At 48.2% G+C, this 22355-nt stretch overlaps 1 protein-coding gene across 1 annotated transcript; it reads left to right on the top strand.

Moving 5' to 3' along the window:
• The first annotated feature begins 4300 nt into the window (after window positions 1–4300).
• GPATCH4 (G-patch domain containing 4) lies at window positions 4301–22274 on the top strand. The gene is given in 8 exon segments (XM_038768657.1): window positions 4301–4724; window positions 8228–8355; window positions 15349–15422; window positions 15531–15623; window positions 18038–18124; window positions 19702–19796; window positions 19906–19956; window positions 21548–22274. Coding segments are annotated over 8 exon segments (1017 nt in total). The 5' UTR covers window positions 4301–4614; the 3' UTR covers window positions 21927–22274.
• The last annotated feature ends 81 nt before the right edge of the window (window positions 22275–22355 follow it).

Here is a 22355-nt window from a genome sequence, read left to right as displayed (position 1 = left end):
ATTGTCACTCCCAACTGCGGGCCGCGAGGGACTGAAAATTACTCTCCCCTGCTTCGAAGCCTTACTGAGGGTCCATCGCCTCCAATAAGGAAGACGGCTTTGCACAGAATAAACCGTTGGAAACCCCCCTCTGACAGCAAATTTGTACCCGGTGGAAAAAGGAAGCCGGTTTCTATAAAGGCCTCCGTCATCCGTGGAAGAAGCAAAGAGGGATTCTGAGAGTCATTGATAACCGATCTGGCTTTCCTTTGGGACAACGGGGGTTTTGAAAGGTCTGTTTTTATATCGTTTCTCTGGGACGGTCCAAATAGGTCCTCTCCGCATCCTTTGGAAACAACCAAATTCCCATCTCCTTCCTAACACTGACCTTGCTTTTCTTTTTGGCATTTTCACTTCCGTGAAAGATGAAAACTTCTTATAAATAAACTCCTGCTTTGTGATACCTTTTCTACAACACTTGTTGGGGCTAGTTTGTTAGATCTCGGGGGACGGTCGTCTTTGCATTTTAGAGCCATCGTGGATGCCCCCGCGGTGTTGCCGACTTGTACTTTCCAAGCGCTTAGTACAGTGCTCTGCACACAGTAAGCGCTCAATAAATACGATTGAATGAATGAATGAATAAGACTTCCCTGACTAAGCCCTCCGCCCCTCTTCTCCCACTCCCTTCTGCACAGCTCTTACTCGGTCCTTCGTATTTCCTCCCTCCCATCCCCGCAGCACATGTGTATCTATCTGAAATTTATTATTATTAATAATAATAGTAATAACGATGGTATTTGTTAAGTGCTGATTACGTGCCAAGCACTGGGGCAGGTACTTGCCAACTTGTACTTCCCAAGCGCTTAGTACAGTGCTCTGCACATAGTGAGCGCTCAATAAATACGATTGATGATGAGGTACAGGGTGATCAGGTCATCCCACGTGAGGCTCGGTCTTAATCCCCATTTTAGAGATGAGGTAACTGAGGCACAGAGAAGATGAGTGACGTGCCCCAAGTCAGACAGCTGACAAGTGGTGGATCCGGGATTAGAACCCACGACAGATTAATGTCTGTCTCCCCCTCTAGACTGTGAGCTTGTTGTGGGCAGGAACGGGTCAGTTGTTACACTGTCATCATCAATCGTATTTATTGAGCGCTTACTGTGTGCAGAGCACTGGACTAAGCGCTTGGGAAGCACAAGTTGGCAACATATAGAGACGGTCCCTACCCAATAGTGGGCTCACAGTGCTCTGCACACAGTAAGAGCTCAATCAATACGACTGACTGAATGAATGATGATAATGGAACTTGTTAATAATAACAGTAATAGCATTTATTAAGCGCTTACTATGTGCAAAGCACTGTTCTAAGCGCTGGGGAGGTTACAAGGGGATCAGGTTATCCCATGTGGGGCTCACAGTCTTAATCCCCATTTTACAGATGAGGGAACTGAGGCGCAGAGAAGTGAAGTGACTCGCCCAGAGTCCCACAGCTGACAATTGGCGGAGCCGGGATTTGAACCCATGACCTCCGACTCCCAAGCCCGGGCTCTTTCCGCTGAGCCACGCTGCTTAAGTGTGCGAGCCCCATAAGGGACGGGCACTGTGCCCAACCTCATTACATTGTTTCCACCCAGGGCTTAGAAAAGTGCTTGATGATGATGATGATGGCATTTATTAAGTGCTTACTATGTGCAAAGCACTGTTCTAAGCGCTGCGGGGATACAAAGGAGGCCTTCCCAGACTGAGCCCCTTCCTTCCTCTCCCCCTCGTCCCCCTCTCCATCCCCCCATCTTACCTCCCTCCCTTCCCCACAGCACCTGTATATATGTCTATATGTTTGTACATATTTTTTTACTCTATTTATTTATTTAATTTATTTGTACATATCTATTCTATTTATTTTATTTTGTTAGTATGTTTGGTCTCTGTCTCCCCCTTTTAGACTGTGAGCCCACTGTTGGGTAGGGACTGTCTCTATATGTTGCCAATTTGGACTTCCCAAGCGCTTAGTACAGTGCTCTGCACATAGTAAGCGCTCAATAAATACGATTGATGATGATGACAAAGTGATGAGGTTGTCCCACGTGGGGCTCACAGTCTTCATCCCCATTTTACAGATGAGGGAACTGAGGCCCAGAGAAGTGAAGCGACTTGCCCAAAGTCACCCAGCTGACAAGTGGCGGAGCCGGGATTTGAACTCATGACCTCTGACTCCAAAGCCCGGGCTCTTTCCCACTGAGCCACGCTGCTTCTCTATGTGTCAAGCTTCCCATGCTTGACCCATGGGACATGCTTAACAAGTACCACAATTGGTCTTATTAGCTGCTAAAGTACTTGTTAAGAGATTATTATGTTTAAAGCATAATAAAACTACAATAATACTGTACTAAAGCGCTGTACTAAGGAGGGATAAATAAATAAATCCCTGACAGGGATTCTTCAGTGCACTTCCTCCTCAGCTCTTTTACAGCTCTTGCCAAGCAACCAGAGGATCGGCTACTGTGTCCAATCAATCAATCAATCGTATTTATTGAGCGCTGACTGTGTGCAGAGCACTGGACTAAGCGCTTGGGAAGTCCAAGTTGGCAACATATAGAGACAGTCCCTACCCAACAGTGGGCTCCAATCAATCGATCATATTCATTGAGTGCTTACTAAGTGCAGAGCACTGTACTAAGCACTTGGGAGAGTACCTGCCAACTGTGTTGGATTGTTCTGTCCCAATTGATCAACAGATTCATTCATTCAATCGTATTTATTGAGCGTTTACTGTGTGCAGAGCACTGTACTAAGCGCTTGGGAAGTACAAGTCGGCAACACATAGAGACAGTCCCTACCCAACAGTGGGCTCACAGTCTAGAAGGGGGAAACAGAGAACAAAACCAAACATACTAACAAAATAAAATAAATAGAATAGATATGTACAAGTAAGATAAATAGAGTAATAAATATGTACAAACATATATACAAGTACAAGTACAAAGTACAAGTAGAAGAGAATGGGGAATGGGGAAGCAGCATGGCTTAGTGGAAAGAGCCCGGGCTTTGGAGTCAGAGGTCATGGGTTCAAATCCCCGCTCCCCCACTTCTCAGCTGTGTGACTTTGGGTAAGTCACTTCACTTCTCCCGGGCCTCAGTTACCTCATCTGTAAAATGGAGATTAAGACTGTGAGACCCCCCGTGGGACAACCTGATCACGGTGTAACCTCCCCCAGCGTTTAGAACAGTGCTTTGCACATAGTAAGCGCTTAATAAATGCTACCGTTATTATTATTATTATTACAAGTACAAATAGATGCCCTTGATGGATGGATTACAGAAGCAGCCTGGCTCGACAGAAAGAGCACGGGTTTGGGAGTCAGAGGTCTTGGGTTCTAATCCCATCCATGCCACTTGTCAGCTGGGTGACTTTGGGCAAGTCGCTTCACTTCTCTGGGCCTCAGTTCCCTCATCTGTAAAATGGGGATGAAGACTGTGAGCCCCCCGTGGGACAACCTGATTACCTTGTATCCTCCCCAGCACTTAGAACGGTGCTTTGCACGTAGAAAGCGCTTAGCAAATGTCATCATCATTACTATTATTATTATTAAGAGAAGCAGCTGTTGCCCAGTGGAAAGAGCTCGGGCTTGGGAGTCAGAGGTCATGGGTTCAAATCCCAGCTCCGCCAATTGTCAGCTGTGTGACTTTGGGCAAGTCACTTCACTTCTCTGGGCCTCAGTTCCCTCATCTGTAAAATGGGGATGAAGACTGTGAGCCCCCCGTGGGACAACCTGATCACCTTGAAACCTTCCCAGCGCTTAGAACAGTGCTTTGCACATAGTAAGCGCTTAACAAATGCCATCATCATTACTATTATTAAGAGAGCGAGTTCCCATAACAACGGCCAGCCCAGGGACAGGGAGGACTAGGACTCTATCATCAGCGTTCAAGCAGCCTAGAGAGGCCCGTCCCGGGTGTCGGGGAGGACTTGAACTCTATGGTCGGAGCGTTCCAACAGCCTAGAGAGGCCCGGCGCGAGAAGCCCCCTGGGAAGATGGCGACGCCCAGCGTTGGGAGAGGGAGCCGACTCTATGGTCGGAACATTCCAGCAGCCTAGAGAGGCCCGGCCCGAGATGCCTCCTGGGAAGATGGCGACGCCCAGCGTTGGGAGGGTTGCCCCGACTCTATGGTCGGAACGTTCCGGTAGTCTGAGGCCCGGCCCGAGATGCCTCCTGGGAAGATGGCGACGCCCATTGTTGGGCGAGGGACCCGACTCTATGGTCGGAACATTCCAGCAGCCTAAAGAGGCCCTGCCCGAGATGCCTCCTGGGAAGATGGCGACGCCCGGCGTTGGGAGAGGGACTCGACTCTATGGCCGGAGCGCTCCAGCAGCCTAGAGAGGCCCGGCCCGAGAAGCCTCCTGGGAAGATGGCGGCGCCCAGCGTTGGGCGAGGGACCCGACTCTATGGTCGGAGCATTCCAGCAGCCTAGAGAGGCCCGGCCCGAGAAGCCTCCTGGGAAGATGGCGGCGCCCAGCGTTGGGCGAGGGACCCGACTCTATGGCCGGAGCATTCCAGCAGCCTAGAGAGGCCCGGCCCGAGATGCCTCCTGGGAAAATGGCGACGCCCAGCGTTGGGGGTGGGACTCGACTCTATGGTCGGAGCGCTCCAGCAGCCTAGAGAGGCCCAGGCCGGGAAGCCTCCTGGGAAGATGGCGGCCCCCGGCGCCTCACGTGGCGCTGTACTGAAGACCCCGACGTGAGGGTGAGGAGCTGCGGGGGAAGGCAGTAAGGAGAGAGCATTCATTCATTCAATCAATCGTATTTATTGAGCGCCTACTGTGTGCAGAGCACTGCACTAAGCGCTTGGGAAGTGCAAATCGGCCTGTGCCTGGGAGTCAGAAGGGCCTGGGTTCCAATCTTGCTTCACCCACTTGTCTGCTGTGTGACCTTGGGTAAGTCACTTCTCCCCCCACCCCCCCTTCTAGACTGTAAGCCCGTTGTTGGCAGGGATTGTCTCTACATGTTGCTGAATTGTTCTTCCCAAGCGCTTAGCCCAGTGCTCTGCACACAGTAGTTGCTCAATAAATATTTACCATTCTGTTTATTTTGTTAATGATAATAATAATAATGATGGTATTTATTAAGCGCTTACTATGTGCAAAGCGCTGTTCTAAGCGCTGGGGAGGTTACAGGGTGATCAGGTTGGCCCACGGGGGGGGCTCACAGTCTTCATCCCCATTTTCCAGATGAGGTCACTGAGGCCCAGAGAAGTGAAGTGACTTGCCCAAAGTCACCCGGCTGACAGTTGGCGGAGGCGGGATTTGAACCCATGACCTCTGACTCCAAAGCCCGGGCTCTTTCCACTGAGCCACGCTGCTTTAATTCTGTTTGTTTTGACGACTTTGACACCTGTCTCCATGTTTTGTTGTCTGTCTCCCCCTTAATAATAATAATAATGTTCGTATTTGTTAAGCGCTTACGATGTGCCAAGCACTGTTCTAAGCGCTGGGGTAGCTACAAGGTGATCAGGTTGTCCCACGGGGGGCTCACAGTCTTCATCCCCATTTTACAGATGAGGGAACTGAGGCCCAGAGAAGTGAAGTGTCTCTATATGTTGCCAACTTGGACTTCCCAAGCGCTTAGTCCAGTGCTCTGCACACAGTAGGCGCTCAATAAATACGATTGATGATGATGATGATGAAGTGACTTGCCCAAAGTCACACAGCGACTCTCTATGTTGCCAACTTGTACTTCCCAAGCGCTTAGTACAGTGCTCTGCACACAGTAAGCGCTCAATAAATACGATTGATGATGATGATGATGATGAAGTGACTTGCCCAAATTCACACAGCGACTCTCTATGTTGCCAACTTGTACTTCCCAAGCGCTTAGTCCAGTGCTCTGCACACAGTAAGCGCTCAATAAATACGATTGAAGGAATGAATTGAATGAATGAACAAGTGGCGGAGGCGGGATTTGAACCCACGGCCTCTGACTCCAAAGCCCGGGCTCTTTCCACTGAGCCACGCTGCTTCTCTAGACTGTGAGCCCGCTGTTGGGTAGGGACCGTCTCTAGATGTTGCCGACTTGTACTTCCCAAGCGCTTAGTACACTGCTCTGCACACAGTAAGCGCTCAATAAATACGATTGAATGAATGAACTTGGCGTCTCTGGGCCTCTTTTCCCGTCTGTCTAGAGGAGAAGCAGCGTGGCTCAGTGGAAAGAGCCCGGGCTTGGGAGTCAGAGGTCGTGGGTTCGAATCCCGCCCCCGCCACTTGTCAGCTGGGTGACTTTGGGCCAGTCACTTCACTTCTCTGGGCCTCAGTTCCCTCATCTGTGAAATGGGGATGTAGACTGTGAGCCCCCCGTGGGACAACCTGATGACCTTGTATCTACCCCAGCGCTTAGAACAGTGCTTGGCACACAGTAAGCGCTTAGCAAATACCAACATTATTATTATTATTATTATTATCTGTAAAATGGGGATTACGGCCGTGACCTCCATGTGGGACAGAGACTGTGTCCAACCCAATCACCATTGTAGCTACCCTGGCGATTAGTATAGTGAACACTTAAGATATACTACCATTATTATTAATAGTAATAATGATAAATAATAATTATGGTAATTGAAGCACTTACTATGTGCCAAGCATTGTTCTCAGGGCTGGGGTAGGCTGTGAGCCCGTTGTTGGGTAGGGACTGTCTCTGTATGTTGCCAGCTTGTCCTTCCCAAGTGCTTAGTCCAGTGCTCTGCACACAGTAAGCGCTCAATAAATACCGATTGAATGAATGAATGAATGAACTTGTACTTCCCAATCGCTTAGTACAGCGCTCTGCACACAGTAAGCGCTCAATAAATACGATTGAATGAATGAGTGAACTTGTACTTCCCAATCGCTTAGTCCAGTGCTCTGCACACAGTAAGCGCTCAATAAATACCGATTGAATGAATGAATGAACTTGTACTTCCCAATCGCTTAGTACAGTGCCCTGCACACAGTAAGCGCTCAATAAATACGATTGAATGAATGAACGAATTAACTTGTACTTCCCAATCGCTTAGTCCAGCGCTCTGCACACAGTAAGCGCTCAATAAATACCGATTGAATGAATGAACGAATGAACTTGTACTTCCCAATCGCTTTGTACAGTGCTCTGCACACAGTAAGCGCTCAATAAATACCGATTGAATGAGTGAATGAGTGAACTTGTACTTCCCAATCACTTAGTACAGTGCTCTGCACACAGCAAGCGCTCAATAAATACGATTGAATGAATGAGTGAACTTGTACTTCCCAATCGCTTAGTCCAGCGCTCTGCACACAGTAAGTGCTCAATAAATACCGATTGAATGAATGAATGAGTGAACTTGTACTTCCCAATCGCTTAGTACAGCGCTCTGCACACAGTAAGCGCTCAATAAATACTGATTGAATGAATGAACTTGTACTTCCCAATCGCTTAGTCCAGTGCTCTGCACACAGTAAGCGCTCAATAAATACCGACTGAATGAGTGAATGAACTTGTACTTCCCAATCACTTAGTACAGCGCTCTGCACACAGTAAGCGCTCAATAAATACGACTGAATGAATGAACGAATGAACTTGTACTTCCCAATCGCTTAGTCCAGCGCTCTGCACACAGTAAGCGCTCAATAAATACCGACTGAATGAATGAATGAACTTGTTCTTCCCAATCGCTTAGTACAGTGCTCTGCACACAGTAAGCGCTCAATAAATGCTGATTGAATGAATGAATGAACTTGTACTTCCCAATCGCTTAGTCCAGCGCTCTGCACACAGTAAGCGCTCAATAAATACGACTGAACGAATGAACAAATACAAGGTAATCAGGTTGTCCCACGTAGGGCTCAGTCAATCAGTCGTATTTATTGAGCGCTTCCTGTGTGCAGAGCACTGTCCTAAGCGCTTGGGGAGTCCAAGTTGGCAACTTATAGAGACGGTCCCTACCCAACAGCGGGCTCACAGTCTAGAAGGGGGAAGAGGGGGCTCACAGTCCATCCCGTTCGACAGATGAGGGAACTGAGGCCCAGAGAAGTGAAGTGGCTTGCCCGAAGTTACACAGCAGACAAGTGGCGGGGCCAGGATTAGAACCCACGACCTGTGAGTCCCAAGCCCCGGCTCTTTTTTCCACTGAGCCGCGCTGCTTTGTTATTAGGGGAAAGGCTTCGGGGGGTGGGTTTGGAGGAGCAGGGGTAGGGTCTGAAGCCCCCCTCCCTGTCCCCCCCAGCTGTCCAGCAGGTCGCCTGGACTCTCCTGCGCCCACCTCTGACCCCTGACCTTTGACCCCTGACCCCCCGCCATGGAGGGAGCGAGCCGAGGACTGAACTTCGCCGAGCGGCAGCTGCAACGCCACGGCTGGACCCCAGGTACTGTCGCCCCGCGGGGAGGAAGGCGGAGAGAGGAGATGCGATCGGATTTATTGAGCGCTTACTATGAGCAGGGCATTAATAATAATAATAATAATAATAATGGCATTTTTTAAGCGCTTACTATGAGCAGAGCATTAATAATAATAATAATAATGGCATTTATTAAGCGCTTAGCATGTCATCATCATCAGTCGTATTTATTGAGCGCTTACTATGCAGAGCATTAATAATAATAATAATGGCATTTATTAAGCGCTTACCATGTCATCATCATCAATCGTATTTATTGAGCGCTTACTATGTGCAGAGCATTAATAATAATAATAATAATAATAATGGCATTTATTAAGCGCTTACCATGTCATCATCATCAGTCGTATGTATTGAGCGCTTACTATGTGCAGAGCATTAATAATAATAATAATGGCATTTATTAAGCGCTTAGCATGTCATCATCATCAATCGTATTTATTGAGCGCTTACTATGTGCAGAGCATTAATAATAATAATAATGGCATTTATTAAGCGCTTACCATGTCATCATCATCAGTCGTATTTATTGAGCGCTTACTATGTGCAGAGCATTAATAATAATAATAATAATGGCATTTATTAAGCGCTTACCATGTCATCATCATCAATCGTATTTATTGAGCACTTACTATGTGCAGAGCATTAATAATAATAATGGCATTTATTAAGCGCTTACCATGTCATCATCATCATCATCAATCGTATTTATTGAGCACTTACTATGTGCAGAGCATTAATAATAATAATAATGGCATTTATTAAGCGCTTAGCATGTCATCATCATCATCAGTCGTATTTATTGAGCGCTTACTATGTGCAGAGCATTAATAATAATAATAATAATAATGGCATTTATTAAGCGCTTACCATGTCATCATCATCAGTCGTATTTATTGAGCGCTTACTATGTGCAGAGCATTAATAATAATAATAATAATGGCATTTATTAAGCGCTTACCATGTCATCATCATCATCATCAATCGTATTTATTGAGCGCTTACTATGTGCAGAGCATTAATAATAATAATAATAATAATGGCATTTATTAAGCGCTTACCATGTCATCATCATCAATCGTATTTATTGAGCGCTTACTATGTGCAGAGCATTAATAATAATAATAATAATGGCATTTATTAAGCGCTTACCATGTCATCATCATCAGTCGTATTTATTGAGCGCTTACTATGTGCAGAGCATTAATAATAATAATAATAATGGCATTTATTAAGCGCTTACCATGTCATCATCATCAATCGTATTTATTGAGCACTTACTATGTGCAGAGCATTAATAATAATAATAATAATGGCATTTATTAAGCGCTTACCATGTCATCATCATCATCATCAATCGTATTTATTGAGCACTTACTATGTGCAGAGCATTAATAATAATAATAATGGCATTTATTAAGCGCTTAGCATGTCATCATCATCATCAGTCGTATTTATTGAGCGCTTACTATGTGCAGAGCATTAATAATAATAATAATAATAATGGCATTTATTAAGCGCTTACCATGTCATCATCATCAGTCGTATTTATTGAGCGCTTACTATGTGCAGAGCATTAATAATAATAATAATAATGGCATTTATTAAGCGCTTACCATGTCATCATCATCATCATCAATCGTATTTATTGAGCGCTTACTATGTGCAGAGCATTAATAATAATAATAATAATAATGGCATTTATTAAGCGCTTACCATGTCATCATCATCAATCGTATTTATTGAGCGCTTACTATGTGCAGAGCATTAATAATAATAATAATAATGGCATTTATTAAGCGCTTACCATGTCATCATCATCAGTCGTATTTATTGAGCGCTTACTATGTGCAGAGCATTAATAATAATAATAATAATGGCATTTATTAAGCGCTTACCATATCATCATCATCATCAATCGTATTTATTGAGCACTTACTGTGCAGAGCATTAATAATAATAATAATGGCATTTATTAAGCGCTTACCATGTCATCATCATCAATCGTATTTATTGAGCGCTTACTATGTGCAGAGCATTAATAATAATAATAATAATAATAATAATAATAATGGCATTTATTAAGCGCTTACCATGTCATCATCATCAGTCGTATTTATTGAGCGCTTACTATGTGCAGAGCATTAATAATAATAATAATGGCATTTATTAAGCGCTTACCATGTCATCATCATCATCATCAATCGTATTTCTTGAGCGCTTACTATGTGCAGAGCATTAATAATAATAATAATGGCATTTATTAAGCGCTTACCATGTCATCATCATCAATCGTATTTATTGAGCGCTTACTATGGGCAGAGCACTGGGCTAAGCGCTTGGGAAGTACAAATTGGCAACATAGAGAGACAGTCCCTACCCAACAGTGGGCTCACAGTCTAGAAGGGGGAGACAAAACCAAACATACTAATAAAATAAAATAGAATAGATATGTACAAGTAAAATGTGCAAAGCATTCATTCATTCACTCGTATTTATTGAGCGCTCACTGTGTGCAGAGCACTGGACTAAGCGCTTGGGAAGTTCAAGTCGGCAACATAGAGAGACGGTCCCTACCCAACAGCGGGCTCACAGTCTAGAAGGGGGAGGCAGAGAACCAAACCAAAGATATTAACCAAATAAAATAAATAGAATAAATATGTACAAGTAAGATAAATACATAGATAGTACAAGTAAATAGAATAAATATGTACAAATAAGATAAATACATAGTACAAGTAAATGGAATAAATATGTACAAATAAGATAAATACATAGATAGCACAAGTAAATAGAATAAATATGTACAAATAAGATAAATACATAGGTAGCACAAGTAAATAGAATAAATATGTACAAATAAGATAAATATAGATAGTACAAGTAAATAGAATAAATATGTACAAATAAGATAAATACATAGATAGTACAAGTTTTTGCCAACTTGTACCTCCCAAGCGCTTAGTCCAGTGCTCCGCACACAGTAAGCGCTCAATAAATACAATTGATTGATTGATAAATACAGTAATACATACAAACACAGTCTTTTAGACTGTGAGCCCACTGTTGGGTAGGGACTGTCTCTATATGTTGCCAGTTTGTACTTCCCAAGCGCTTAGTACAGTGCTCTGCACATAGTAAGCGCTCAATAAATACGATTGATGATACAAAATACGATTGATTGATTAATAGAGTAATAAATACATACAAACATCTATGCGTATATACAGGTGCTGTGGGGAGGGGAAGGAGGTAAGGTGAGGGGGAGAGGAAGGAGGGGGGCTCAGTCTGGGAAGGCCTCCTGGAGGAGGAGCACTGTTCTGAGCGCAGGGGAGGTTACAAGGTGATCAGGTTGTCCCACGGGGGGGGGCTCACAGTCTTAAATCCCATTTTACAGATGAGGGAACCGAGGTCCAGAGAAGTGACTTGCCCAAAGGCACACGGCTGACAATCGGCAGAACCGCGATTCGAACCCACGACCTCCGACTCCAAAGCCCGGGCTCCTTTCCACTGAGCCACGCTGCTTCTCTAAATTCAAGAGCACTGCACTGAGCGCTTGGGAGAGCACAGGATAAAGATGGCAAGGGGGAGGAAGGGAAAAGGACAGTGGCCAGAGAGGGGACCGAGGGCGAATCGGGGCTGCTCCTTCATTCAGTTGTATTTATTGAGCGCTTCCTGTGTGCAGAGCACTGTACTAAGCGCTTCATCACAACTGACAGACCATCGCGGGGAGAGCCCAGGCCTTGGGCGTCAGAGGACCTGGGTTCTAATTCCAGCTCCGCCACTCGTCTGCTGTGATGATGATGATGGCATTTGTTAAGCGCTTACTATGTGCTAAGCACCGTTCTAAGCGCTGGGAGGAGATACAAGGTGATCAAGTTGTCCCATGTGGGGCTCACAGTCTTCATCCCCATTTTACAGATGGGGGAACTGAGGCCCAGAGAAGTGAAGTGACTTGCCCAAGGTCACACAGCAGACATGGGGCGGAGCCGGGATTCGAACCCATGACCTCTGGCTCCAAAGCCCGGGCTCTTTCCCACTGAGCCCCGCTGCTTCTCTGTGGGACCTTTGGGCGAGTTACTGCGCTTCTCCGGGCCTCAGTTACCTCATTCGTTCACTCAGTCGTATTTATTGAGCGCTTACCGTGTGCGGAGCACTGTACTAAGCGCTTGGGAAGTGCAAGTCGGCAACATCTGTACAGTGGGCATCAAAACCGTGAGCCCCACGTGAGGCAGGGATTGTGTCCAACCTGATCGCCTTGTATCTACCCCAACACTTAGAGCGTCGTTTCTGCCGATTTTCAGTGGTGTGACTTTGGGCAAGTCACTTCCCTTCTCTGGGCCTCAGTTCCCTCATCTGTCAAATGGGGATGAAGACTGTGAGCCCCCCGTGGGACAACCTGATCACCTTGTAACCTCCCCAGCGCTTAGAACAGTGCCTGGCACATAGTAAGCGCTTAATAAATGCCATTATTATTAACAGGGCTTGGCGCAGAGTAAGCGCTTAGCAAATGCGACAGTTACTGTCACTCTCCCCACCTTCAAAGCCTTATTGAAGGCCTATTCCCAGCGCTTAGAACAGTGCCTGGCGCATAGTAAGCGCTTAATAAATGCCATTATTATTAACAGGGCTTGGCACCGAGTACATGCTTAGCAAATGCGACAGTTACTGTCACTCTCCCCACCTTCAAAGCCTTATGGAAGGCCTATTCCCAGCGCTTAGTGCAGTGCCTGGCGCATAGTAAGCGCTTAATAAATGCCATTATTATTAACAGGGCTTGGCACAGAGTGCGTGCTTAGCAAATGCGACAGTTACTGTCACTCCCCCACCTTCAAAGCCTTACTGAAGGCCTATTCCCAGCGCTTAGAACAGTGCTTGGCGCATAGTAAGCACTTAATAAATGCCATTATTATTAACAGGGCTTGGCGCAGAGTAAGCGCTTAGCAAATGCGACAGTTATTGTCACACTCCCCACCTTCAAAGCCTTATTGAAGGCCTATTCCCAGCGCTTAGAACAGTGCCTGGCACATAGTGAGAAGCAGCGTGGCTCAGTGGAAAGAGCCCGGGCTTTGGAGTCAGAGGTCATGGGTTCAAATCCCAGCTCCACCACTTGTCAGCTGTGTGACTTTGGGAAAGTCACTTCACTTCTCTGGGCCTCAGTTACCTCATCTGTCAAATGGGGATGAAGACTGTGAGCCCCCCGTGGGACAACCTGATCACCTTGAAACCTTCCCAGCGCTTAGAACAGTGGCTGGCGCATAGTAAGCGCTTAATAAATGCCATTATTATTAACAGGGCTTGGCGCAGAGTAAGCGCTTAGCAAATGCAACAGTTATTGTCACTCTCCCCACCTTCAAAACCTTATGGAAGGCCTATTCCCAGCGCTTAGAACAGTGCCTGGCGCATAGTAAGCGCTTAATAAATGCCATTATTATTAACAGGGCTTGGCACCGAGTACATGCTTAGCAAATGCGACAGTTACTGTCACTCTCCCCACCTTCAAAGCCTTATGGAAGGCCTATTCCCAGCGCTTAGTGCAGTGCCTGGCGCATAGTAAGCGCTTAATAAATGCCATTATTATTAACAGGGCTTGGCACAGAGTGCGTGCTTAGCAAATGCGACAGTTACTGTCACTCCCCCACCTTCAAAGCCTTACTGAAGGCCTATTCCCAGCGCTTAGAGCAGTGCCTGGCGCATAGTAAGCGCTTAATAAATGCCATTATTATTAACAGGGCTTGGCACAGAGTACATGCTTAGCAAATGCGACAGTTACTGTCACTCTCCCCACCTTCCAAGCCTTATTGAAGGCCTATTCCCAGCGCTTAGAACAGTGCCTGGCGCATAGTAAGCGCTTAATAAATGCCATTATTATTAACAGGGCTTGGCACAGAGTAAGCGCTTAGCAAATGCGACAGTTATTGTCACTCTCCCCACCTTCAAAGCCTTTTATTGAAGGCCCGTCTCCTCCATGAGGCCTTCCCTGTCAAAGCCCCCCTTTCCTCCTCTCCCGCTCCGCTCCGCCCTTGCACCCTTTTTATTCACCCCTCCCTCAGCCCCATCCCCACTCACGCCCATACCTGTAATCAATCAATCAATCGTATTTATTGAGCGCTTACTGTGTGCAGAGCACTGTACTAAGCGCTTGGGAAGTCCAAGTTGGCAACATATAGAGATGGTCCCTACCCAACAGTGGGCTCACAGTCTAGAAGGGCCCCAGACTGAGCCCCTTCCTTCCTCTCTCCCTCGTCCCCCTCTCCATTCCCCCCTTCTTACCTCCTTCCCTTCCGCGCAGCACCTGTATAGATGTATATATGTTTGTACAGATTTATTACTCTATTTATTTATTTCTTTTATTTGTGCATATCTATTCTATTTATTTGATTTTGTCAGTATGTTTGGTTTTTGTTCTCTGTCTCCCCCTTTTAGACTGTGAGCCCACTGTTGGGTAGGGACTGCCTCTATATGTTGCCAATTTGGGCTTCCCAAGCGCTTAGTACAGTGCTCTGCACATAGTAAGCGCTCAATAAATACAATTGATTGATTGATTGATAGAAGTAATTCACCGATGCTCGCGTCTGTCAGCCGCCCTACACCGTAACTCACCGATGCTTGCGTCTGTCAGCCGTTCTGCGCCGTAAGCTCGCTGCGGACAGGGACGGCGTCTCATTGCTATATTGTATGCTCCCTAGCGCTTAGTAGGGTGGCCTCACATAGTAAGCGCTCAATAAATATTGATTGATTGATTGATTGATAGAAGTAATTCACCGATGCTCGCGTCTGTCAGCCGCCCTACACCGTAACTCACCGATGCTCGCGTCTGTCAGCCGCTCTGCGCCGTAAGCTCGCTGCGGACAGGGACGGCGTCTCATTGCGATATTGTATGCTCCCTAGCGCTTAGTAGGGTGGCCCCACCCAGTGAGCGCTCAGTAAACGCCATCGGCGGATTGTTGTCCCCACCAGGGAAGGGCCTGGGCCGGCGAGAAGATGGGATCGCGACGGCCATCAGAGTCAAGATGAAGCAGGACAGTGCCGGGGTGAGGTGGGGGTCCGGGTGAGGGGACTGAGGGGGAGGGAGGGAGGGAGTAAATGTCCGGGGCGTGGGGGTCTCCTCACCGCCTCTGATGGTTCCCCCCCAACCCCAGGTGGGCCACGACCCCGCCGAGCAGTTCACCAACCACTGGTGGAGTCACCTGTTCAACCGGACGGCGGCCAAGATCGTGGTGGAGACGGGCCAGGTGGTGTGGGGGACGGGGGGCAGGTGGGGGACGGGGCCCCGTATGCGCGTCGGTGATGTCGTACTCTCATCATCATCATCAATCGTATTTTTTGAGCGCTTACTATGTGCAGAGCACTGTACTAAGCGCTTGGGAAGTCCAAATTGGCCACATATAGAGACAGTCCCAACCCAACAGTGGGCTCACAGTCTAAAAGTCCCAAACCCTTCGTAAAATGCTCTGCACGCAGTAAGTGCTCGGAAAATGCGAACGAATGGCCCTGCCGCTTGTCTCCTCGTCCCCCTCTCCATCCCCCCCCCATCTTACCTCCTTCCCTTCCCCACAGCACCTGTATATATGGATATATGTTTATACAGATTTATTACTCTATTTTACTTGTACATATCTATTCTATTGATTTTATTTTGTTAGTATGTTTGGTTTAGTTCTCTGTCTCCCCCTTTTAGACTGTGAGCCCGCTGTTGGGTAGGGACTGTCTCTCTATGTTGCCAATTTGGACTTCCCAAGCGCTTAGTCCAGTGCTCTGCACATAGTAAGCGCTCAATAAATATGATTGATGATGATGATGGCCTTCGGCAAGTCACTTCACATCTCTGTGCCTAAATCGGTGAAATGGGGTTTGAAACTGTGAGCTGTCTACGTTTGGTTCTGTGCCTCCCCCTTCTAGACTGTGAGCCCGTTGTTGTGTAGGGACCGTCTCTAGAAGTTGCCGAGTTGTACTTCCCAAGCGCTTAGTACAGTGCTCTGCACACAGTAAGCGCTCAATAAATATGAATGAATAATAATAATAATAATAATAATGGCATTTATTAAGCATTTACTATGTGCAAAGCACCGTTCTAAGCTGGGGAGGTTACAAGGTGATCAGGTTGTCCCACGGGGGGCTCACAGTCTTCATCCCCATTTTACAGATGAGGGAACTGAGGCGCAGAGAAGTGAAGTGACCTGCCCAAAGTCACACAGCTGACAAGTAGCGGAGCCGGGGTTTGAACCCACGGCCTCTGACTCCAAAGCCCGGGCTCTTTCCACTGAGCCACGCTGCTTCTCTAGGACAGGACTGACAGGGACTGTGTCCAACCCGATCAGCTTGTATCTACCCCAGCGCTTAGTATAGTGCGTGGCACATAAGAAGCGCTTCTCAGTGGAAAGAGCATGGGCTTTGGAGTCAGGGGTCATGGGTTCGAATCCCCACTCCGCCACATGTCTGCTGTGTGACCTTGGGCAAGTCAGTTAACTTCTCTGAGCCTCAGTTACCTCATCTGTAAAATGGGGATTAAAAGATTGTGAGCCCCACGTGGGGCAACTTGATCACCTTGTATCCCCCCAGTGCTTAGAACAGTGCTCTGCACATAGTAAGTGCTTAACAAATGCCATCATCACTATTATTATTATTACCAAATAAGCAGCGTGGCTTAGTGGAAAGAGCCCCAGCTTGGGAGTCAGAGATTGTGGGCTCTAATCAATCAATCAATCGTATTTATTGAGCGCTTACTCTAATCCCGCCTCTGCCACTTGGGAGTCAGAGATCGTGGGCTCTAATCAATCAATCAATCGTATTTATTGACCGCTTACTCTAATCCCACCTCTGCCACTTGTCAGCTGTATGACTTTGGGCAAGTCGCTTAATTTCTCTGTCCCCCACTTACTTCATCTGTAAAATGGGAATTAAGACGGTGAGCCCCACGAGGGACAACCTGATCACCTTGCATCTACCCCAGCGCTTAGAACAGTGCTCGGCACATAGTAAGCGCTTGAATCATCATCATCATCAATCGTATTTATTGAGCGCTTACTGTGTGCAGAGCACTGTACTAAGCGCTTGGGAAGTCCAAGTTGGCAACAGATAGAGACAGTCCCTACCCACCAGTGGGCTCACAGTCTAGAAGGGGGAGACAGAGAACAAAACCAAACATACTAACAAAACAAAATAAATAGAATAGATATGTACAAGTAAAATAGAGTAATAAATATGTACAAACATATATCCATATCAATCAATCAATCATATTTATTGAGCGCTTACTATGTGCAGAGCACTGCATTAAGCGCTTGGGAAGTACAAATTGGCAACATCTAGAGACAGTCCCTATCCAACATTGGGCTCACAGCCAAGCGCTTAGTCCAGTGCTCTGCCCATAGTAAGCGCTCAATAAATACGATTGATGATCAAAGGGGGAGACAGAGAACAAAACCAAACATACTAACAAAATAAAATAAATAGAATAGGTATGTACAAGTAGAATAAATAGAGTAATAAATATGTACATACATATATACAGGTGCTGTGGGGAAGGGAAGGAGATAAGATGGGGGGGATGGAGGGGGGGGGAGAGGAAGGAGGAATCATCATCATCATCAAATAGCACAATTATTATGATGATGATGATGGTGATGGTCCGCCCTGTCCCCTGCAGGATGGCGTGCGGATGAAGACCAAAGAGGACACCTCCGCCAGCCGTTCCCGCAAGGCCCCTCCTCTGCTGTACGGCCACTTCATCAAGGTGCGGAGGGCGGGTAGCAATGGGCGCCGTCGGGCCCCCTCCCCTTCCTTGCTTGCCCCCAATTCCCCTTAACTGCCCCACTTCTTGCCCTCTGTCCCTGCCCGTGCCCTCCTTTCCTCTTTCCCACCCCCTTTATTCACCAGCCCCACAGCACTTAAGGAAGCAGTGTGGTCTAGTGGGATCAATTCTTAATTCTCATTAGAATTAATTCTAATCCCGCCTCCGCCACATCATCACCATCAATCGTATTTATTGAGCGCTTACTATGTGAAGAGCACCGTACTAAGCGCTTGGGAAGTACAAATTGGCACACGTCTGCTGCGTGACCTTGGGCGAGTCGCTTCAGTTCTGGGCCTCGGTTACCTCAACTGTAAAAACGGGGATTGAGACTGGGAACCCCACGTGGGACGGGGGCCGCGTCCGACTTCGACTGCCCTTTGTCTACTTCAGTGCGGACCGTCATAATAATAATAATAATTGGGCTATTTGAGGATGGCTGTCTCTATATGCTGCCGATTTGTACTTCCCAAGCGCTTAGTACAGTGCTCTTCACACAGTTAAGCGCTCAATAAATACGATTGAATGAATGGCATTTAACAGCGCTTGGCACACAGTAAGTGCTTAACAAATTCCACAATTATTATTATATCCGTCTTTAATCCCCCCCACTCTGGGCCGTGAACTCCTTGCGGGCAGGGAACATGTCCATCAGCTCTGTTGTATAGTAATAATAATAATAATAATAATAATGGCATTTATTAAGCGCTTACTATGTGCAAAGCACTGTTCTAAGCACTGGGGAGGTTACAAGGTGATCAGGTTGTCCCACTGGGGGCTCACAGTCTTAATCCCCATTTTCCAGATGAGGGAACTGAGGCACAGGGAAGTTACGTGACTTGCCCAAAGTCACACAGCAGACAATTGGCAGAGGCGGGATTTGAACCCATGACCTCTGACTCCAAAGCCCGTGTTCTTTCCATTGAGCCATGCTGCTAAAGAATGATGGTATTTGTAAAGTGCTTACTATGTGCAAAGCACTGTTCTAAGCACAAGGTGATCAGGTTGTCCCACGTGGGGCTCACAGTCTTAATCCCCATTTTCCAGATGAGGTAACTGAGGCACAGAGAGGTTAAGTGACTTGCCCAAGGTCACACAGCTGACAAGTGGCGGAGCCGGGATTCGAACCCATAACCTATGACTCCAAAGCCCGGGCTCTTTCCACTGAGCCACGCTGCTTCTCTGTGTACTCTCCCAAGAGTTTAATACAGTGCTCTGTACCCAGGAAGCGTTCAGTACATAGGATTGATGGACTGTTCACCCCTAGAGAAGCAGCGTGGCTCAATGGAAAGAGCGTGGGCTTGGGAGTCAGAGGTCATGGGTTCGAATCCCTGCTCAGCCACTTGCCAGCTGTGTGACCTCGGGCAAGCCACTTCACTTCTCTGTGCCTTAGTTTCCTCATCTGTAAAATGGGGATTAAGTCTGTGAGCCCCGCGTGGGACAACACGATCACCTTGTACCCAGTGCCGGGAGCAGCGCTTCGCACATAGTAAGCGCTTAACACATACCAACGTTATCAGAGTGCCACGCTCACGGCCGGCGGGGAGCGGCCGGAGGAGAAGCCGCGGGACGGCGATGCCGGCGAGGACGCGGGCAAGATGGTCCCTGCTGCTGGGTGAGGTGGGGGCAGGGAGGGGGGAAGGGGGCACCGCAGGCGTGGGGGGCATGGGGAGAGGGGTGCCAGGCTGCGGGGGGTCCATCGTCGTCTTCCCTCCCCTCTCCAGGCTGACCGACGAGGAGCTAGTCCGAGCGTGCGGAGGCCGCACGGCCCACAAGTGAGCAGGGGTGGGCAGGGGGTGGACGGGCAGTGGGAGGGAGGCTTTCCCCCCCCTGCTCCTCTTCCCTCCCCTCTAACTTGACTTAAGGGCCCTTGGGTGGGTGATCGCGGCCCCTCAGCCGGCCGACGAGCCACCCCCTAGCTGCCACCTGTCTGCTGGGTGACCTTGGGCAAGTCGCTTCACTTCTCTGGGCCTCAGTCCCTCATCCTCGTGTCTCTCTCCACTTCAATCCATCCTTCATGCTGCTGCCCGGATTATCTTTGTCCAGAAACGCTCTGGGCATGTCACTCCCCTCCTCAGAAATCTCCAGTGGCTACCGATCAATCTGCGCATCAGGCAGAAACTCCTCACCCTGGGCTTCCGGGCTGTCCATCCATCCCCTCGCCCCCTCCTACCTCCCCTCCCTCCTCTCCTTCTCCAGCCCAGCCCGCACCCTCCGCTCCTCCGCCACTAATCTCCTCCCCGTACCTCGCTCTCGCCTGTCCCGCCATTGACCCCCGGCCCACGTCCTCCCCCGGGCCTGGAATGCCCCCAATCCCTCTGCCCATCCACCCAGCTCGCTCTCTTCCTCCCTTCAAGGCCCTGCTGAGAGCTCACCTCCTCCAGGAGGCCTTCCCACACTGAGCCCCTTCCTTCCTCTCCCCCTCGTCCCCCTCTCCATCCCCCCCATCTTACCTCCTTCCCTCCCCCACAGCACCTGTATATATGTATGTACATATTTTTTACTCTATTTTATTTGTACATATCTATTCTATTTTATTTTGTTAGTATGTTTGGTTTTATTCTCTGTCTCCCCCTTTTAGACTGTGAGCCCACTGTTGGGTAGGGACTGTCTCTATGTGTTGCCAATTTGTACTTCCCAAGCGCTTACTACAGTGCTCTGCACATAGTAAGCGCTCAATAAATACGATTGATGATGATGATGATGATGATCCGTCAAACGGGGATGAAGACTGTGAGCCCCACGTGGGACGCAGACTGTGTCCAACTCGATTAATAATAATAACGGTGGTATTTGTTAAGCGCTTCCTGTGTGCCAAGCACTGTTCTAAGCGCTGGGGGGGATACAAGGTGATCAGGTTGTCCCACGTGGGGCTCCCAGTCTTCATCCCCATTTTTTACAGACGAGGGAACTGAGGCCCAGAGAAGTGAAGTGCCTTGCCCAAGGTCACACAGCAGACAAGCGGCAGGGCCGGGATTAGAACCTACGTCCTTTAACTCCCAAGCCGATGCTCTTTCCACTGAGCCACGCTGTTTCTCTAATTTCACCCGAAACTAATTTCTCTAATTTCACGGCCTCAGGCAGGAGACCCCGAGGTCTTTGTACCAACCCCAATGCTCAGAACAAGTACCACAGTTATTATTATTTTCCCTTCCGATGGGAAGCATGCGGGACCCCTGTGGCCCCCTCTGCCCGCGACATACACACACACAGGGATGCTTCCATCAATCAGTCGTATTTATTGAGCGCTTACTATGTGCAGGGCACTGGACTAAGCGCTCAGGAAGTCCAAGTTGGCAACATCTAGAGACGGTCCCTGCCCAACGGTGGGCTCACAGTCCCACACACCCTACCCTGTCTCGGCAGGGGAGCCCGCCACGGTCTCACCATGAGCGCCAAGCTGGCCCGGCTGGAGGAGCAGGAGCGGGCATTCCTGGCTCGGCACGGGCAGGCAGCCGCCCCCGGCCCCCCAGCTCTACCCCCGGGGGACGGAACTGCGACGGCGGGCTTGGAAGACGACGGGGACTCGCGCAAGAGGAAGAAGAGAAAGAAAAAGAGGGAGGAGGATGAGGAGCCCGAGGCTCGGGAGACGCAAGAGTGTGGAGACAGCCAGGGAGTAAAGAAGAAGAAGAAGAAAAAAAAGAAGAAGAAAGAGAGGATGGAGGAGGAACTGGAGGAGGAGGAGGAGATTAGGGAGAATTTAGACGTGGCCCGAAGGAAAAAAAGGAAGAAAACAAAATCCTGAAGGGGCTGGGAGGGAGACCCCTCCCCGCCATCAGCGGAGTGGGGACAGATGGACAGGCAGAAAGCAGCGAACACCACCCTGCCTGGGAGGGGACCACTGCGGGCACCTTGGAAGTCAGGGTGCCCCATTCATCCCTCCATCCATCCTGGCGCCTTTTTGCAAGATAGTTCAACCAGTGCTGTGGATTTTTTTTTTATAATGGTGTTTATTAAGCGCTTGCTACATGCAAAGCACTGTTCTAAGTGCTGGAGCGTTCTTTTGGGGGGCCGGTGGCGGGCTCTGGGAGTCAGAAGGACCCCTCGTCTCCTCCTTTTAGACCGTGAGCCCACTGTTGGGTAGGGACCGTCTCTATACGTTGCCAACTTGGACTTCCCAAGCGCTTAGTACGGTGCTCTGCGCACACAGTAAGCGCTCAATAAATACGATTGA

This window comes from Tachyglossus aculeatus, chromosome Y4 (genome assembly GCF_015852505.1).
Source record: "Tachyglossus aculeatus isolate mTacAcu1 chromosome Y4, mTacAcu1.pri, whole genome shotgun sequence".
Lineage (NCBI taxonomy): Eukaryota > Metazoa > Chordata > Mammalia > Monotremata > Tachyglossidae > Tachyglossus > Tachyglossus aculeatus.
Note: the sequence above shows the minus strand (reverse complement) of the source record. Positions and strands in the feature narration are given on the sequence as shown.